At 39.6% G+C, this 20400-nt stretch overlaps 1 protein-coding gene across 2 annotated transcripts in view; it reads right to left on the reverse strand.

Annotated features, from left to right (window-relative positions):
* Positions 1-20026, reverse strand: part of GDI2 (GDP dissociation inhibitor 2) — a 44613-nt gene extending 24587 nt beyond the window's left edge. Inside the window, exons 1-3 of one of the 2 annotated variants that reach the window (XM_019933214.3) lie at positions 19754-20026; positions 8603-8710; positions 4580-4679 (exon numbers count right to left, since the gene is read on the reverse strand). In XM_019933214.3, the coding sequence (XP_019788773.1) occupies positions 4580-4679; positions 8603-8710; positions 19754-19798 (253 nt within the window). In that variant the 5' untranslated portion in view covers positions 19799-20026. Of the gene's footprint in view, positions 1-4579; positions 4680-8602; positions 8732-19753 lie in introns of both variants that reach the window. The other variant, XM_019933215.3, reaches the window with a different exon arrangement.
* Between the last annotated feature and the right edge of the window lie 374 nt (positions 20027-20400).

Below are 20400 nucleotides of genomic sequence, written 5' to 3' on the forward strand. Positions count from 1 at the left end.
TAGAGTAATGAGGAGACCTTTATACAGCCAAATGTTTCAGTATACTGTACATTAACTAGTCCATAATCAGTGAAAAATAGAGACCCATGTAAAAGAATTTAATATATGATGAAAGTTTTCTAATCAAAGTGGAAAAGATAAATGATGTTGAGGAACAACTGATTAGCCATTTTGAAGAAATAAATTTCTATCTCTACTTCTCAAACAACAAGGTAATAAAATAAATTTATTCATGTTAAGACAGATGAACCTTGGGAGATTGGGATTGACAGAAACACACTACTATATATAAAACAGAACTAATAAGGACCTACTCTATAGCACAGGGAGCTCTACTCAATACTCTGTAATGGCCTATATGGGAAAAGAATCTAAAAAAGTGATATATGTGTATTTATAACTAATTCACTTCGCTGTACACCTGAAACTAACACAACATTGTAAATCTACTCCAATAAAATTTTTTTTAAAAATAAAATAAAATTGTGACATATTTTCATAGTTCTATGAAGGAATAAGATAGATGCTGACATAAAAACACAAAACAAAACAGATGAACTTATTTATACAGTGAAAAAATGAAACCATAATACCATTAAAAGCAGATATTAGTATTTTTATAAACTTGAGGTAGAGAGAAAAATTTTAAACATACTTCCAAATCAAAACCAATAAAAGAAAGCTCAACCAATGACTGTGTGAAAAATAAAAGCTTTTGTACAGAAAAAAAAAAACCACAGGAGTTATATATAATGCCAATCACAAACTGGAAAAGATATTTTCAACATACTTCAAAAGGGCATTTAACAGCTGTTATAATAAGCTCTTTTATATCAATAAGGAAAAACACAAAACGTCAACAGAAAAATGTGCAAAGCGAAAGGCTGGCCAGTTCATTAAAGAACATGAAAGCCGGGCTTCCCTGGTGGTGCAGTGGTTGAGAGTCCGCCTGCCGATGCAGGCGCCGCGGGTTCGTGCCCCGGTCCGGGAAGATCCCACATGCCGCAGAGCGGCTAGGCTTGTGAGCCATGGCTGCTGAGCCTGCGCATCCGGAGCCTGTGCTCCGCAACAGGAGAGGCCACAACAGTGAGAGGCCTGCGTCCAGCAAAAAAAAAAAAAAAAAAAAAAAAAAAAAAGAACATGAAAGCCAGTAACTCTAGAAATCATTTCACCCTCTAGTAAGTAGACATATTTTAAAAATCCACTATTTTGTCTTCTAGTATGACAAAATCACAAAAACTAAAATGAGTAATATCTGGGAGTGGTAAAGGTACTGGGAAAGGGGCAGCCTCAGTCTACTGGTGAAGTAAAATTTGGCAATATAAAGGAAAAAGCCTTAAAAAATTACTGCCTTTAGGGACTTCCCTGGAGGCACAGTGGATAAGACTCCGTGCTCCCAAAGCAGGGTGGTCAGGTTCGATCCCTGGTCAGGGAACTAGATCCCACACGCATTTCGCAACTAAGAGTTCACATGCCACAACTAAGGAGCTCATGAATGAAACTAAGGAGCCCACCTGCCACAACTAACACCCGACACAACCAAATAAATATTTTTAAAGAAAGAAAGAAAATTACTGCCTTTATCCCCATACTACACTTCCAGGAGTATACAATGAGATTTATCATCCCCTCCAGCCCCTGGTTCCATCCCTCCCTCTCTCTTTTAAATGTTCACAGTATACTGACTGAAAAACATGTTAACTGGGAAGAGGTGGGGGGGAAACTGGCAGGTGATACACCAGAATATTAACCGTGATTCTAAACAATAAGATTCTGGTTATGAAAATTTTATTTCCTTTCTGCTTATCTGTGTTTTCTAATTTTAATTAAATAATTTTACTATTTATATAATAAAAATTTTGTGTTTACAATTAACCTCAAGATAATTCAGTTATTTAACTTCAAATTTCAGGGAAAATTCCAATAGGATCTTTCCACTGAACATATTCCCAAATTACAGAACATAAATTCAAAAAAGGGGGAAAGGGTGGTACATACTTTATTTCATGGGACATAAACAATTTCGTTCTTCAACGTCATCTCAGAAAAAGATGCTAAAAATCACAAGATGCAATTTAAAGATACTCCTCTAACTAAAAATATGAGAAAAAGAGTATATTTTAAATTTCTAGTTTGTGTTAAGGATTAGTTTATTAGTTTGCCTAGGGAAAAAAAAGTTTCAAAAAATTCAACAGCTAAAATTATAATGTTCTAAAATAATATACCCATTAAACCAGGAACTAAGAAAATACCGTGATGCGTTTTAAAAACAAAAATCTAATGAACATCCATTACTTATTCTATGCCAAGGCCTTTGAAAGGGTTATTTAACAACTCCCTCAATCCTCAGAACCACCCTATCACATTACTATTATTATCATCTCCATTTTACAGATAAGGAAATGAAGCTCAGACAGGTTTTGTAGGTGGTCTGGGGTCGCCCAGGTAAAGACATTTTGTGAAGTTCTCTCACCGTATGTCACCTTTTTCTGACATTAAAGAGCCTGCAATGGACTGTTAAGGCAGTGCTTCTCTAACGTCATTCTGCTTAGGAATTGCCCGGGGCTCTTATTAAAATACAAATTTTGCTTGGGTAGTTGTAGGTAGCGTCCAAGATTCTGCATTTCCAACCAGCTCCAAGTGCCCCTTAGTCCATGGACTGAACTTTGCAAAGTCTTAAGGCATTACTTTCCTCCGTTTTCTCGCCTCTTCCACCTCCTTCTCTCTGCCTTGGCCTTATTTCCTTTTCTACTCCCTGCCTTCATACACCTTTAAAAAATTTCCTAACAGAAATGACCCACAAGTGTGAACCAGTAATATTAGTGATTCTCAAAAGGATGTACAGAAATAAATCCACTCAGCTGTCTTAAAGTTTCATGTATATTGAACAGTGTCAGATCATTCAGACTTCACTGAGCTCTTTGGTGTTACCTAGGGACTTCACATTATTTTTAAAGCACACAAAAGACCTCCCCCCACAAAAAAAAAGAAAAGAAAAAGCCCACTAGAGCATACTGAATCCAGTTTCTTCCTACTCTTCGTGCTCCGTGAGGCAAAGTGAATCATCAGGTGATCTCTAAGTACCCCCAGTGCATGAGCCCTCTGTTCTGTGATATGAACCCTGCTGAAAGCCATGGTCGCCGACCAGGAGGGTGGATCCACTCTACCACTGCAGTGTTCCTTGGAGCCACCTAAGGCCGTATTTATGACTTCATAGCTGCCATTTCTGCTGCATTACAGTGAGATGTGTCCATGTTTCTATTGATGAGTGAACCTCAAGAAGATCTTCTGACTGGCATACATTTGAGAGCAGCCACGAAGATGTTATTAGTATTTATTTACCAAAAGTTAAGATTGGAGATTGGAATTCTGCGCACACCAAAATTATTGCCTTTGTAGGAATTTTTCTTTTAATATAACTTGATTATGATAATTATTTGAAAAAAGTCACACTTTTTATACTACTGCAATGCCATTAACACATTATGCAATCATTTGTTTTCAGTTCCCTTTTATTCTTTGTCAGGTGCCCCAGCTGTTCCATGGGAGTTGATGAACAGAAGACACTGTCCTGGGAAATGTCTGTTCCACCCAGTTCCATGTGTAGTGAGGAAAGTATACACAGTGTGTGGATCAGTTCCTTAACTGAGTTAAGGGACCTACCTGGAATATGAGCATTTATGTCTCTCACTGTTCACTCACTCACATTTACTTGCTTACCGCCCCCCATCCCCCGCCCACCCACCTGCCTGTCCTTTTCTCTCTTATCTAGCCTAGCATGTTACAGACGAGTTTGCAAACTCATTTCCTACTGAGGCCAGGCAGGTAATAGAAACGAGCAAGGTGGACTGGGCTTAAGGGAAGGTAGGAAGTGGTGGAAGCTGAGGGGAACCTGAGAGCTCAGGAGGCCTTATCTAAGGGAGGAAGCTGCCAGTGAGTCCTTATCTTCCAGCATTTAAAGGGGATCTAGGTGGTTAAGAGAGTGGATCCTAAGAGATCTCATCACAAGAAAAAAAACCCATTTTTTTCTTTTTCTTTTTTGTATCTATATGAGATGATGGATTTTCACTAAATTTACTACGGTAATCTTCACAATATATGTAAGTCAAATCATTATGCCGTATACCTTAAACTTATACAGTGCTGTATGTCAATTATATCTCAATAAAACGGAAGGAAAAAAGGAAAAAAATGAGAAAAAATTAATATGAAAAAATAATTGTGAAAGCTTACAAACTAGAAAAAAACATTAATATGGCTGTTTCTGAAGGCCCAGTTACCTAAGATTGTCACCAAAGTATCAAGAGGAAAGTCTGTTACAAATGCTTACAATTCTGATATTATGCCACAGCATAATTTTGTTTCTCCAAAACCAATTACTAAGAAGTCACCCCCTCTTCCCTCCATTCTTAACTTACCAACTCTAGATGCCTCTAATGGGCCCTATTACTCACCATACCGTTGCCATTCAACAGAATCCACTTCCACATAACTGGAGTAACACTCTCTGTCAACAGTTACTTTCTACTTTCAAATTGGATTCAATGTACTATCATAAGTTTAAGTTGGAATTCTTTACCATTCGCCATAAGGAACTTGGGAATTAAGTCAACATTCCAGTCTCTTCCTCTCCCCATTGATGCTGGTGGTGCTCCAGGTATTTTAAATCTTTTGTATAACTAAAACCAAAACAAAACACACACATAATGTAACAAAATTTAACTTTCATTGCACAACTATTTTTTGATGAAGTGATTTTGGTATAACTAAATACCACCAACATGAGGTAAAGTACAAGTGCATTTCATTTTTAATCAGAACATGTAACACTATTCCAATACATATATAAATTAAACATATTACTCAACTCATGAATGCCAAAATAAATATTGCAGAGGTGGTGTGTATTTGCTTTTAAATAGCAGGAATACAAAACAAACTATTTGTTATGATGTACTAGTTTTGCAGAAACATCCCTTACTATTTGTAGAAATCATTTACGTTCATTCTCTATTAAATAAAAAGCTAACAAAGGCTTAATTTTGCTTCTGTGGTTACATAGGGAGTTAAAAATAAATTTTGGATTATTCAAATCAGAAAAGACAATTAAAATTAGTTCCAGTTAATTTATAATTTACATGAGTTTGAGGCTCTAAAAAGCAGCTTGCAGCTTAAAATTTAATATTCATTCAAACTCATGAATTCTATTGCTAAGATGGAACAGAACAAGCAAAGGTGGTATATATTCACTCAATAAAAACCCCCAAGTTCTTGAGTACATTAAAAAAGAGTACACAACCCAGTCAAAAAATGGGCAAAAGATCTAAACAGACATTTCTACACAGACATATATATGGCCAAAAAACACATGAAAAAATGCTCAACATCACTAATTATTAGAGAAATGCAAATCACCTCACACCAGTAAGAATGGCCTTCATCAAAAAGTCTACAAACAATAAACGCTAGAGAGGGTGTGGAGAAAAGGGAACTCTCCTACACTGTTGGTGGGAATGTAAATTGGTGTAGCCACTATGGAGAACAGCATGGAGCTTCCTTAAAAACCTAAAAAGAGACCTACCATATAATCCAGCAATCCCACTCCTGGGCATATATGTGAAGAAAACCACAATTCAAAAAGATACATGCACCCCAATGTTCACTGCAGCACTATTTACAATAGCCAAGACATGGAAGCAACCTAAATGTCCATCAGCAGAGGAATGGATAAAGAAGATATGGTACATATATACAATGGAATATTACTCAGCCGTAAAACAGAATGAAGTAATGCCATTTGCAGCAACATGGGTGGACCTAGAGATTATCATACTAAGTGAAGTAAGTCAGTAGAGGAAGACAAATACCATATGATATCACTTACACGTGGAATCTAAAGAAAAAATCATACAAATGAACTTAAAACACAGAAACAGACTCACAGATTTCGAAAACAAACTTATGGTTAACAAAGGAGAAACACGCAGGGGACGGATAATCTAGGAGTTTGTGATTAACATACACACACCACTATATATAAAATAGATAATCAACAAGGACCTACTATATAGCACAGGGAACTCTACTCAGTATTCTATAATAAGCTATATGGGAAAAGAAACTGAAAAAGAATGGATATATGTATATATATAACTAAATCACTTAGCTATACACCTGAAACTAACAACATTATAAATCAACCATACTCCAATATAAAATAAAAATTAAATTTAAAAAAAGAGGGGGGCTTCTCTGGTGGCGCAGTGGTTGAGAGTCCGCCTGCCGATGCAGGGGACACAGGTTCGTGCCCCGGTCTGGGAAGATCCCACATGCCGTGTAGCAGCTAGGCCCATGAGCCATGGCCGCTGAGCCTGCGCGTCTAGAGCCTGTGCTCCGCAACGGGAGAGGCCACAACAGTGAGAGGCCCGCGCACCGCAAAAAAAAAAAAAAAAAAAGAAACAGGACAGTTTGCTCATCTTACTTAACACTAGCTAATAAATATACTAGGTGAAGAAGGAATGACGCCAGTGCATCACTCCACAGATGATTTACAATGGAGAGGTCAGTGGTCATCACCTCAACCAGATCAAATTGAGCATCATGAACAGTGATGCTGATGCAGGCACTGTGCCTCCTTATGGGATGCAGTATGAAGTGCCCAACAATACCTTCTTATAAACTGGCCTAGACTTGCCAAAAAAAAAGAGGTGGCGAGACTTTTGTAGATTAAGAGAATAAAGGGAAACAACACAAAAGGCAATGCTTAAACTAGTTTAAAAAAAAAACAAACCACTCCTACACAGCAATATACAACATTCTTGGGTTCAGTGGGGGATTTCAATATAGTCTGGATATTATGGTTAATTTTCTTAAGTGTGATAATGATATTATGATTATGTTGGAGAATGTTGTTCTTCACAGATGAATGCTGAAATATTTAGGTCAAGTATCATGTCTATTACTTTCAATGGTTCAAAACCAATAACACAAACAGACATGAAGCAAAAAAATATTCCACTGGTATTATTCTTTCAACTTCCCTATATGCCTGAATATAGAGAAAAACCCTCTTTGATATAAACATTAAGTTTATTTCATAAAAGTCACTATTTTAAAAGTAACTGACAATATCTATATATCTCCTATAAAGCACAGTACAGCTCAGATTCATACACGTGGATGGTGAACAAACCCCACACAGAGAAATAAATATACTTAGTAAAACACACTTTGGAAATGCTTCATGTGCTCATTTTCTAAAGAAGTAGGAAGCACAGAGTATAGCAAAAGGAACTAAGCTTTGACATGGAAACACCTAAATATCCATCAACAGAGGAATGGATAAAGAAGATGTGGTGCATATATACAATGGAATACTACTCAGCCATAAAAAAGAATGAAATAATGCCATTTGCAGCAACATGATGGACCTAGAGATTATCATACCAAGTGAAATAAATCAGAAAGAGGAAGAAATACCATATGATATCACTTATATGTGGTATCTAAAATATGACACAAATGAATCTATCTACAAAACAGTAACAGACTCTCAGAGAACAGACTTATGGTTGCCAAGGGGGAGGGAAGCTGGAGGAGAGATGGAGTGCGACTTTGGGATTAGAAGATGCAAACTAGAGCGGACAAACAATAAGGTACTGTATGGCACAGGGAACTGCATTCAATATCCTGTGAAAAACCATAATGGAAAAGAATATGAAAAAGAATATATATAGGGCTTCCCTGGTGGCATAGTGGTTAAGAATCCACTTGCCAATGCAGGGGACACGGGTTCAAGACCTGGTCTGGGAAGATCCCACATGCCGCGGAGCAACTAAGCCCGCGTGCCACAACTACGGAGCCTGTGCTCTAGAGCCCGCGTGCCACAACTACTGAAGCCTGTGCACCTAGAGCCTGTGCTCGGCAACAAGAGAAGCCACCACAATGAGAAACCCGCGCTCCACAACGAAGAGTAGCCCCTGCTAACCACAACTAGAGAAAGCCTGCATGCACCAACAAAGACCCAATGCAGCCAAAAATAAATGAAAATAAAATAAATTTTAAAAAAGAATATATATATGTATGTGTAACTGAATCACTCTGCTGTACAGCAGAAATTAACATAACATTGTAAATCAACTGTACTTCAATAAAATAAATTAAAAGAAAAAGGAACTAAGCTTTGGAATCATATAACCTGGGTTATCAGCCCGTCTCCGTGATCTTAAGCCCACAGAAACTATTTTGCAATCTAAAAAATGGGGATAAAATCTCTTTGAGTGACTGGGAAGATAACTAAGACCATGTGGAAAGCACTGGCACTGTGCCTGGCGTATGTTAGGTCTTCATCAAAAGGTACCCTCCATGCACCCTGTCAAGTCTACACTCTATTAACTTCGAGAGGGAATAGATAACTGCTCCAGATGGCAACAAAGGTCACAATTTAAATATCTACAAGCCCCAAACTAGGCGCTCCTGAAAATTATGATGTTACAGATAATCTATTTAATAAAACAAAATTAAAACCATCCATAAAGAAGTAGAAATTCACAAGTAAAAGACTCAAAGTACAAAAGGGACATTAATTTATTTTAATACTTACATCTTCCAGCGGTGTTATAGATGCACTCTCTCCTCCATAATATGGGTTTCTATCCATGTGAAGAACTTTCTTTCCGTTCACTGACATTATACCTGACAGGATACATTCCTACAGGGAAAGCGTAAGTATCTTCAAAGGAAGGAAAATGTTACTGCATGTTTCAAACAGATAATTTTTACAAGCCTGTCATTAAACATTCTTTTAGTAATTAATACTTATGTATATGCGATATTTGATGTAATTTTTAAAGACAAAGCCCTAAAGCAACCAGGGTTCAAAGTGTGTTCTGAGTCCCAAGGTTTAAACTATTTTCATAGTAACACTAAGACATCATTTTTTCCCACTGTGTTATACTTGCACTGACAGCAGAAGATCAATGGTGGATAAAGCAAATTAAGGCGGTGGCATCTAGCTGCACTAGTCATTATATTCTTCACCACAAGGCACTCATGGTTTAAAAAAACAAGGCCAGTTTCACTTAAGACTATCCTTGATGAAGCATTAAAAATCACCTCTGTTAACAACACCCTTGAACACCCATCTTTTAAATATCCCGTGTAGCAAAACAGGAAGTTCACATAAAGCAATTCTAGCTCAAGGAAAGCCTTTTGTGTGACTGATTTGTAAGCTGACCTAGCTACTTTTTTCATGGATCATCATTTTTTTTTAATATACTTATTTTTATTTATTTATTTTTGGCTGCACTGGGTCTTTGTCGCTGCGCGCGGGCTTCTCATTGTGGTGGCTTCTCTTGTTGCGGAGCACAGGCTCTAGGCGTGCGGGCTTAAGTAGTTGTGGCACGGGGGCTCAGTAGTTGTAGCTCACGGGCTTAGTTGCTCCGCGGTATGTGGGATCTTCCCGGACCAGGACTTGAATCTGTGTCCCCTGCATTGGCAGGCGGATTCTTAACCACTGCGCCACCAGGGAAGCCCCACGGATCATCATTTTTAAGTGGAAAAATAACTGACAGACTATGATTGCTCAGACTTAGGATTTTGGCAGACATTTTCTCAAAAATGAATGTCAAGGAAAATAACAGTATTTGTTGCCAAAAATGAAAAGTCAAAATTCTGAATGAGGGACTTCCCTGGTGGCACAATGGTTAAGAATCCGCCTGCCAATGCAGAGGACACGGGTTCGATCCCTGGTCCGGGAAGATCCCACATGCCACAGAGCAACTAAGCCCATGTGCCACAACTACTGAGCCTGTGCTCTACAGCCCACGAGCCGCAACTACTGAGCCCACGTGCCACTACCACTGAAGCCCACACACCTAGAGCCCGTGCTCTGCAACAAGAGAAGCCACTGCAATGAGAAGCCGATGCAAGCAAGAGTAGCCCCTGCTCGCCACAACTAGAGAAGGCCCATGCGCAGCAATGAAGACCCAACACATCCAAATATTAAAAATAAATAAATAAAATGTATTGAAAAAAATTTTTGAATGAAAATCTGAATTTTGGAAAACTTATATCCACCACCATGGGTACATCAGATCCCCAATACTTAAAGGACTTTTCAGACAACATCAGTGATATTAACAAATATGAGCTTTTGATATGGCATAATGAAATGTGTCAACAATTCAGAAGACCTGCATTACTAAGTAAAACAGTACTTTCCCAAGTGACCAATGAATGATGTTACAAAATCATACAGGAGGTTAAAAGAGAAATTCAAAGTGCAAGCTAGATTAACAGATTTTAATGTAACGGAATAAGAAATGTTCACTGATGTGGTTTCAAATTTCATATTACAATTAATCTTTAAAAATACCCTGCCACTTGTGTTTAGGTGTAAATTATAAAAGGATACCCACAACAATCTGAAAGGCTATTAAAATACTCCTCCTTGGGCTTCCCTGGTGGCGCAGTGGTTGAGAGTCCACCTGCCGATGCAGGGGACACGGGTTCGTGCCCTGGTCCGGGAGGATCCCACATGCCGCAGAGCGGCTGGGCCCATAAGCCATGGCCGCTGAGCCAGCATGTCCGGAGCCTGTGCTCCGCAACGAGAGAGGCCACGACAGTGAGAGGCCCACATAACGCAAAAAAAAAAAAAAAAAATACTCCTCCTTTTTCCAACTACACATCTGTCTAAAGCCTGATTTTCTTCATATACTTCAGCTATGACAAAAATTATGGAAGACTGAACACCAAAGCAGATAAGAATCGGCTATCTTTTAAACTAGATATTAAAGAGATGTGCAGAAAATGTAAAACAACCATACTCTTCTCATAAATTTTTTTGTTTTGGAAAACAGTTATACTTCAAAAAACTGTTATTCACGTTAACATGTAATGAGTTTATCACCGTTATCTTTAAGTGAATAAAAAACATTTTTTTAATTTCTCAGCATTGAGTTCTAATAGGATAAGTACTGACAGATACTCTTACAAGCAAAAGCTCTTCAGGGACCTCAATTTTTAAGAGTGTAAATAGATCCTGAGACCAAGAGTTTGAGAACTAGAGCCCTAAATGAAGCATCCAGGATAACCATTAATCAACTGACAATCAACAGAGGATTATAAACCATCACTCTCAGTAAAAAGGTAAACAAAGCGTGAATATACTAAGACATACCAAATCAAGATGGGGTGGGGAAGCAGTCAAGAAAGTCAATCCAATTAATGGATTAATGAGAAGAAACACAGAGATGGGATATTCATTCACCCAAAACCCTTATACCAGAGTTTAGGTGATGCGAGCTTTATTTTTTTTAATGACAAAGGAAAATCTCTGTAACTTTATAAATCCTAGTGCTTCTCAAATTTATCCAAGACTCCAGACAACAGAGAACAAGCTCATCCCCCTTAGAAGCCTGACTCTAAAATCTTTATTTTCAAAAATTCATACATATCTCAAATTCTCCTCCATAATGTACTATTCATTTTAATATTTTAAAAATATTTTAAATTAGTTACTATCAGGTTCAAATTTTACTCCAAGAGGGTGCATCATTTCTTATTTAGATCAAAAAACATTATGAGCACTCCAGGCCACCTCCAGCCATAACCACTCCTCAGCCCACAGCCACGCTCATGACTTTTAAGAGGAAAGATTTTGAACTCTGAATAAACAGAATCTTGTAGTATACACTTCTTGTATACACCTTTTGGTCAACATATGTTTACAAGATTCATCCATGTTTTGTTTGCAATAGAAATTTTCTTACTCTTACTGTTATACGGCAGAGGTCTCTAAAGTACAGGAGCCAAATCCAGCCTGCAGGCTATATTTGTAAATAAAGTTTTACCAGTAAACACCCATGCCCATTCATTTACATGTTGGCCGTTTTCACTGTACCACATTGGAACTGTAGCTGTGACAAAGACCAAGTGGCCTGAAAAAGCTGTGGACTTTTACAGGTTTGCCTAGCCCTACCAACAGTGGATCTCAAAGAGAGCTCCTGATTTAGTATCACCTTGTGAACTTGTTAGAAATGTAAATTCTAAGCAGATTCTGAAACTTTACTTTGCATCCACATCACCGGGACAGCTTGCTAAAACAGAACGCAGGGCCCCACCCCCAGAGCTTCTGAGTCAGCAGGTCTGCGGTGGAGCCTGAGAATCTGCATTTCTCACCAGTTCCCAGGTGAGAATACTGCTGGTCCAGGACCAGTTTCAAGAACCACTAGTAAAGCAGTGCTGCTCAAACTTTATTAAACACCTGGGAAACTAGATTTTGATTCAGCGTATCTGGGGTGAGGGGTATAACCGTCTGCACCTCTAGTAAGTTCTCAGGTGTTGCAGAAGCAGTTGATTCATGGACCACGCTGCGGGTAACAAAGCCATAGGAGTCTTTTGAATGAATACTCCACACAGATATTCCACAACTTATTTGTCCATTCTATTACAGGTGGACATTGGGATCGTTTCCAGTTTGGGGCTGTTACAAATAATGCTCTATAAACATTCTCAATGTGTCTTTTATGTATGCACTTGTTGGATAGACATCAAGGAGAGTACAGATACTGCCAAACAGCTTTCCAAAATGGTTGTACCAATTTCATAAGCTGTGTCAGCAGTATATGAAAGTTCCTGTTGTTTCAAATCCTTGCCCAACATTTTGTTCTGGCCTTTTAATTTTAGTCATTCTAGTTAGGATGTGGTTTAATTTACATTGCCTGACAAATAATGAGACTGAGCACTTTTTCACAGTTTACTGATAATTGTAGTACCTTCTTTTGATAAGTGCCTATTCATATTATTTGCCCATTTTTAAAGTGGGCTTTCTTTTTTTTACTACTATATAAAAATTCCTTATATATTCTAGATATTTAAAAGTGCTTTATTGGTTATATATATATTGAAAATATCTTCATCCATTCCACAGCTTGACTTTTAACTTTCTTAATGAGGTCTTGATAAACAGAACCGAAAGTATTTTAACTGTAAAAATTAACTCCAATATTATCAAAAGCAAATCACTTGCTTAAAAAAAAAATCTAAAGAAGTACTAACATATGATTCAATATATTATATGAAAGTAGAATAATATTTACAATCTCAAAAACAGATTATGACATAAACAAAGGAAAACCAAATAGTCACATTTCCAGTTGACAAAAAGTAGACTTCACTGTTCAACTTTTGGAAGCAAAATCACAGCAAGCAACTTTGAGTGTTGCACAGCTTCTATATATAACTTTTCATACTTCACTGCAAATAAGCATGACCCACTCACTGGACCATGGCTCCAAAGGAAGCACTGAAGGCTGAGGCCTAATAAAGGACCCAGGAATATAAAGATTCAGCAGTCCAAAGAGCTGATACTAACTACCTTTAAAGGCATCACTTGGAGCAAATATATTAAAAGCTAATTAATAATTTGCAGGTTCACTGATTCTTCTAAACCCATCTATAAAAGACTGCTTTTACAATGCCAAGAGAATACATAGAAGCACAAATGTAATATTTTAAATTTTACTTTACAACATGGGATGAAGTCATTAATTCACTGATAAAACCAATCACATCTGAGTATAGGGTATATATTAATGATCCCAAAATTTTAGTATCTTCCCAAATTAACAACTCAAAATTAAAATCTACTACTATCTGGTGAATACAGAATAAAAAGCAAAGCACATCAAAGTCAGAGAAAATACTCTAAGTGAATTTCCTTTTTTCACACTAGACAACCTGGACCATCCATCATCTATGTCAAGAATACTGATAACTTTTACCAGGAAACATATATGAATGAATATTAACGAACACATTAGTTTTAAAACTAACAGATGAGAGTGCTCCACACTTAATTTCAAGCTCACCCACAACTGACCTAACAGGATAAGAATATACAGACTCACAACCAAAATAACTAAAACTGTAAAACCATCTTCAGAATCCAAGTTTTTTTGGTGTTTTGTTTGCTATTATGCCTTATTTATTTTTTATTTTTAGTGCTTAGAGCATATTAGGTGCTCAGCATGAATAAGTGAACAAACGCATGCATGCATGCATGCATTAATGATGCACATAGGATGCCTGGCAATCTCAGGTGGGTCTTTCATCCAAACTGAGCTCAGGCCCAGAATCCAAGTTAAGATAATGGCATCTGCCACCCAACTGGTTCTTCATGTTGGCCTACATAAAGAGGTAACCAGATTAAACTAAATGTTTGAAGTTCAGCTGCAGCAAAATTCTAGTCTGTGCAGATGTGTGGGTGCGGTGATGGTCAGGAAGGACCAAATCAGTGATACTGAGGCTCACTTCCCTTCAGCACCTACACATAGCGCTAGGTTTGCAATAATCAGAGTAACTAACTCAAACGGACAGCACCTAAACACACTAGGCGAAGTACCTCTTACGTAGTGAAGCAGCCTGTATGGTGTTCCCAAATATGAACTGTGACAAACCTAAACACAATTGCGAAGGCCACTGGTACTAAAATAGTATCCCAGTATCCTGGAAAAGTTAATGCCCACCCCCCTTCCTACTTAGAGGGCAACTCAGGCTTGGAAGAGAATAGAACCAGAGTACGTTAATATTCTGATGTAAAAAAAAAAATTCTGATGTAACTTCCAAGTGACCAAACTAAACACTATTAACACTCTAAATCCTCCTGCATTTTAAAGTTCTGGAGTGATTTAAAAAAAAAAAAAGAAACAAAGTAAATGCACACAAAAATGTGATCAGGAAAACAAGGTACCTAATAAGTCATCTTAAAGAAAAGTGTCTTTATACTTATCTAGAAAATATATTAGCTAGAAAACTTTTAAATCATTTAATCTCAGTGGTATACGTCTTACAGCAATAACAATAAAAGTGGAAGTTAGTTTTCAGCAGAATAAGTGTTTCTTTAAATGTCTCTGTCCCTCTAATGCATCTCATTAAAAGCTGTCAAGGATAACTTTTCTTGAAATTTGGCTCTAATTAGATCATTCCTGCTCAAAACCCTCTCTCGTTGGCCTAGAAGATAAAATTCAAACTTCTTAACCTACTATCTTCAGCATCCTTGGTGATATACCTTCTTTCCAACACTGTTTCCATTACACCTCTTCATACCTTCTGTTTCACACTAAATAAACTCCCTATCCCCTAAATATATATATCCTTTTCTTAATACTGACTTACACTGCTCTCTCTGCCTAGAAAATCATTCCTCCTCATGTTCAAAACTTACCAATATTTTTTTAAACTTTTTCAGTTTTATTGAGATATAATTGACATACAGCACGGTAAAGACTTAAGGTGTACAGCATAATGATTTGATTTACATACAACATGAAATGATTACCATAGGTTTAGTTAACATCCATCATCTCACATAGATACAACATTAAAGAAATGGAAAAAATACATTTTTCCTTGTGATTTACGCTCTTAACTTTCATTCATAACATACAGCAGTGTTCATTATCTTTATCATGTTGTACATTACATCCCTAGTACTTATCTTATAGCTTAAGTTTGTTCCTTTTGATTACCTTCATCTAATACCCCCTTCCCCCTACCCTGCTTATCAATTATTTTTAAAAGCCAACTTCAATAACTCCTTCTTTATGCAGGTTTTTCTGATTCCCCTATCTGAATTCCCACATGTGTGAATTCCCTTATGGCACTTAGTACTTTCTCATATTAACTCATATTATAGTTACCCCCACATGAGAAGAAGCTACTCACAGACAGGTGTGTTTGCCTTTTTATTGCCCATAATCGAGCACAACAGTCACAGGTAACTGAAACTGAGTAGGCCATTACTCCATTAAGTCTTTAATCAGGTACTGTGAGAGGGGACATAAGGGTAACTGCAGGGTATCACGTATGCGAGCCAAACGTTTACCTAGCGGTCTTCACAACCAAATGTCTCACTACTACCTCGAAATGCTGAAATATGTCTGATTTTACTTCTACTCTACTGGACCAGTATGCTTAAGGCTGATTTAAAATACAAACTGCCTACACAGTATTTATACCTTCCAAAAATAAGACATTTGAACACATTGGTCCTATGATCACTACTGCAGTGGACAGAAAGTTGTTTGTCCATAGAACTCAAATAGCAATGGCAAGGATTGTCAAGGAGTAAATATAAAAGGCAATTCAAGATTTTTAAATGCGGTACAAAAACTCCTCTTTGAAGTCGCAAAATTTTAATAAAGAGAAAGGAGGAAAAGTATGGCTGGGATATAAAACAATGTTTTAAACAAATACTGCTGAGAATAATCTGGTTAGATATCACTAAAGTGTCCTTTTCGATTCAAAACTCCTTACGAAAATTACCATGCAGCACAAAACAAAACAAAATACTGCTCGGAAGCACAAGCAGCTGTGGAGCTAGTTACCCTTATTTTATTATTTATTACTATTTCTAAGAAGACTCATGAATTTATTGCCAAGCCCAAAGTCAATCAGAAACAGCAAATTAAGTGGTCAGAGGCTGTCGACAGTCACCAGCCTAACCAAAGTAAGCAAAGAGGAAAAAATGAAAAGTAGACGGTAGAACTAACTCCCAAAGCTGAGCAGTCTAAGAGGACTTAGTAAGGAGGCCAAAGTTCCTACAAAGCTCCCTAGGTCTCAATGGCTTCATTATGTTATAGCATAACAGTAATTAATCCTCCTGATGTGAAATCTTTGTTATCAGTACATTAACTATGTTCCTTAGTCTGTTAAAGAAGTTGTGATACCATTTGAAAGGTTTTTATCTAAAAGTTATGGTTTAAAGGGATAGCCCTCACTTCCTTGAAGAACTCAATTATATGAAATATTCCATTTCTCCTAGACAGAATGAAGATTTTGCTCTAGTTTACACTAAATTGTTTTATGCCTTCTTTATCAAAGTTACTATCAATATTTGTGCACTATTATGACCTTATTTTAGATGTAACAATCGATACAAAACAGTGACAACATTAGGCAACACAGAGAAACCCCAACATTTCCTTACACTTTATATTAAAAGTAACAAGTTAATCGCACTAAAAAATGCACTGACACACAGGCATCATGCAGTATTTGGTACCCACAACTGATAGCACACACCTGTTTTTAGGTTCTTAAATCTCAGGCACTAAATATTTATAAATCAAAAATTAAGAAAAGTAAATGGTATGTTCACACCAATTACTCAAAGTTAATTATAATTTGAGGCTTTTTAACTTTGGTGATCTCTTCATTTAAGTAATCAAAGTCCCTGTATCACTAAAAATGAGGGTATAAGATTTTATCACTATCAAAATCATCCCGGGGGGCTTCCCTGGTGGCGCAGTGGTTGAGAGTCCGCCTGCCGATGCAGGGGACACGGGTTCGTGCCCCGGTCCGGGAAGATCCCACATGCCGCGGAGCGGCTGGGCCCGTGAGCCATGGCCGCTGAGTCTGCGCGTCCGGAGCCTGTGCTCCGCAACGGGAGAGGCCACAACAGTGAGAGGCCCGCGTCCAGAAAAAAAAAAAAAAAAAATCATCCCGGGACTTCCGTGGTAGCGCAATGGTTAAGAATCCACCTGCCAACGCAAGGGACACGGGTTTGAGCCCTGGTCTGGAAAGACCCCACATGCCGCGGAGCAACTAAGCCCGTGCGCCACAACTACTGAGCCTGCGCTCTAGAGCCCGCGAGCCACACCTACTGAAGCCCACGTGCCACAACTACTGAAGCCCGTGTGCCGCAAGGAAGAGTAGCCCCGCCCCGCCACAATTAGAGAAAGCCGGCGTGCAGCAACGAAGACCCAATGCAGCCAAAAATAAATAAAATAATAAATGACAGCAGAAATGTATCTGATTACTAGTTAAGTATGCATCTATCATTCACCAAAACGGTCACAATTGATCCAAATGAAAATTTAAATAAGGTGCATTATCTTAACTTGGTTGTTATGCAATAAGCCTGTGCCCTCTTTGAGACAAAGTGATACTTCCGAATTAGGCATATAGAAACCTGCATGAGAAAGGATTTGCACTTATTTGTCCGTGTTTAACTGCCCTAATCAAGAGCAAATCTGAAAGACCAGCAATAACCGTAGAAAAACAGTGGAACTAACTAGCTCTTACAATATGCTGGCAACAACAGTGCCCATTCCAGTGGGCAAAATCCACCACAAACTAATAAGCTCAGCTCAGAATCCCAATTAAGCACTTAGAAAATGAAAAAAAAACACCCTGCAGTGGGTAGGCTATTCATTTAGGCATCCAACAGTCTTCCAACTCACCATCAAAAAAGAAATTCAACCCAATACCTCACATTCAAAATGACTAAATAGCTTTCTAGGTAAACAATCTCATCTATTCGGTACTATTTCCTAGCCAGTCCCATTTCTTTTTCTGGACTGCTGAAACATAATGAAGCATTCAGAAATGAGTATTATCCAACAATCACCATAAATCACCATAAATAGAAAAATGACATGCCAGAAAAGTGCCATTCTAGTTCCCAACAATCTTTTCCTAAAAAACTGGCCAAATGCAAGTTTGACAGTTTTCTCTTGTCCAGAGAAATCTAAAATAGTTACTCTGGAGTGTTAGCTGAAAGAAATGTTAATTCCATCTTGAGAGATTACAATGCATTTCAACAAATTCGTAGTGGTTTACATTAAATGACTCCGGACTTTGAGATCAGTTTATATGGGATACGCAAGATCAAAATCAGTATTCATCTTTTAAAACAAAGCAGTCCAATGTCAGAATTTCAAATTTCCAAAAAACTTTTGATAACGGAAATGGTCCTCTCTTCAAATGGAATTCTTTTGCAAGATGAATAGTCTTCATTTTCCTTTAAAAGCACAAAAAGAAGTAAAACATCTGCCTGTATTATTTGCAGAATATTATCTAAAGTTCTCTAAGCAGACAGCCAGGAAAATAAATTTACCATGGTATTACGCACACCATGCAGTAATAGAGAACCTGGCCTCTAGCACCCTATCACCAACCTCTTTCTCAGGGGAAAGCCTCCAGAAGAGACAATGTAGGCAAGGACAGACCACACAAAAGTAAAAGATGGCAAAGGCCAGGTGAGAATGGACTAGACAAATTTTGAGAAAACTCATTTCCATTCTACAGTTGCTCAAGTGGGATGGGAGGGTGGTTAAAAGAAAAGGATAATGCTTCTCACCTGGAGTGGGGCAGGAGTATGAAATCTAATTTTCTCCAAAAATGTAAGTTCATTGAACTTAATTACCTACCAAACAGTGATTATCCAGTGACTCGTCACCGACACCGACTAGTAGTAGAGGCTGAAGTCTAAGTAGGAAATGCCACTGTGATTGGCCTCCACCCTCCCCCACTCCGCCGGCTGCTTTTCTGTTTCCAATCGCGAGAGGCCATCAACCCGTAAGGAAGACGCATCAATACACCAATCCGGGCTTTTCCGGCCTCTGCTGCAGCAGAGCGGACTCTCGTTTCCCACCTACTCTTACTCGGCCGTCACAACCCGCCCAGGCACCTGCCGGACCGGGCTTTCCATCCCCCGGTGTCTCCTCCCCGTCCCGATGCGCCGCCCGGCCCGCAGGCCCCGCCGCAGGCCCGACCCGCCTCCGCTCCAGAGCGCGGCCCGAGACCGCGGCGGAAACCGGCCCCACCCGGAGACCCTCGGAGGCGAGGCGCGGCGCGGCCCGCGGGGATGGGGAAAAGGGGGCTGAGCAAGGCGTGCGGCCAGCCCTCTCCCGACCCTGAACCCCGGCCCCCGGCCCCGGGACCCCCGCCCCTCCCCGCCGGGCCTCACCGTCAGGCCGGTGCCCAGCACTATCACGTCGTACTCCTCATTCATGGCGGGGCCGGGCGCGGACGGAAGACCAGAGAAAAGAAAAGGCGCAGTACTCTAGGGGTCGGGAGCTAGGCGGCCACCCTGAGGAGGCGGAGGAAGCGCTCAGGCCGGGCCCGGGCACAAGGGAAAAGGGAAGCGGGAGCAGAGGGAAAACGGAGCTGGCGAGGAGGGAGCCGGCCGCCACCTCAGACGGAAAGAGAAGAGCGGGGCGGGGAGGGAAGGGAGTGCAAGAAGGGAGAGAAGGAGAGGCGGGCGGCGACTGGGGCCTCTGCAGCCGGGGCGGGGCTCAGAGGAGGCCGTCGATCACGCCCTTCCCGCTCGCTCATTGGCTAGATCCCCGTCGCCAGCCCAACCTTCCTCTTTTCCTACCTCTCGCGAGAAGAGGGCGGGCCGTGCCCCTTGCGGAATCCGGCTCTCCACGCGGCGGACTGCCGCCGTGGTTGGGAGCGGAGGCGGTCGCGCCCTGGCCTCCGAGGGCTGGGGCGGGAGCGTGCTTGCGGCCGGGAGGCAGCTGTCCAGTTCGTTACTCCCGCCGCCCAGCGGGAGCCTTGCCGCCGCCCTTGGACTTTGGGCCAGGACAGCGAGCGGCCGCCCCGGGCCCCGCA

Source organism: Tursiops truncatus, chromosome 2 (assembly GCF_011762595.2).
Source record: "Tursiops truncatus isolate mTurTru1 chromosome 2, mTurTru1.mat.Y, whole genome shotgun sequence".
NCBI classification, from domain to species: domain Eukaryota; kingdom Metazoa; phylum Chordata; class Mammalia; order Artiodactyla; family Delphinidae; genus Tursiops; species Tursiops truncatus.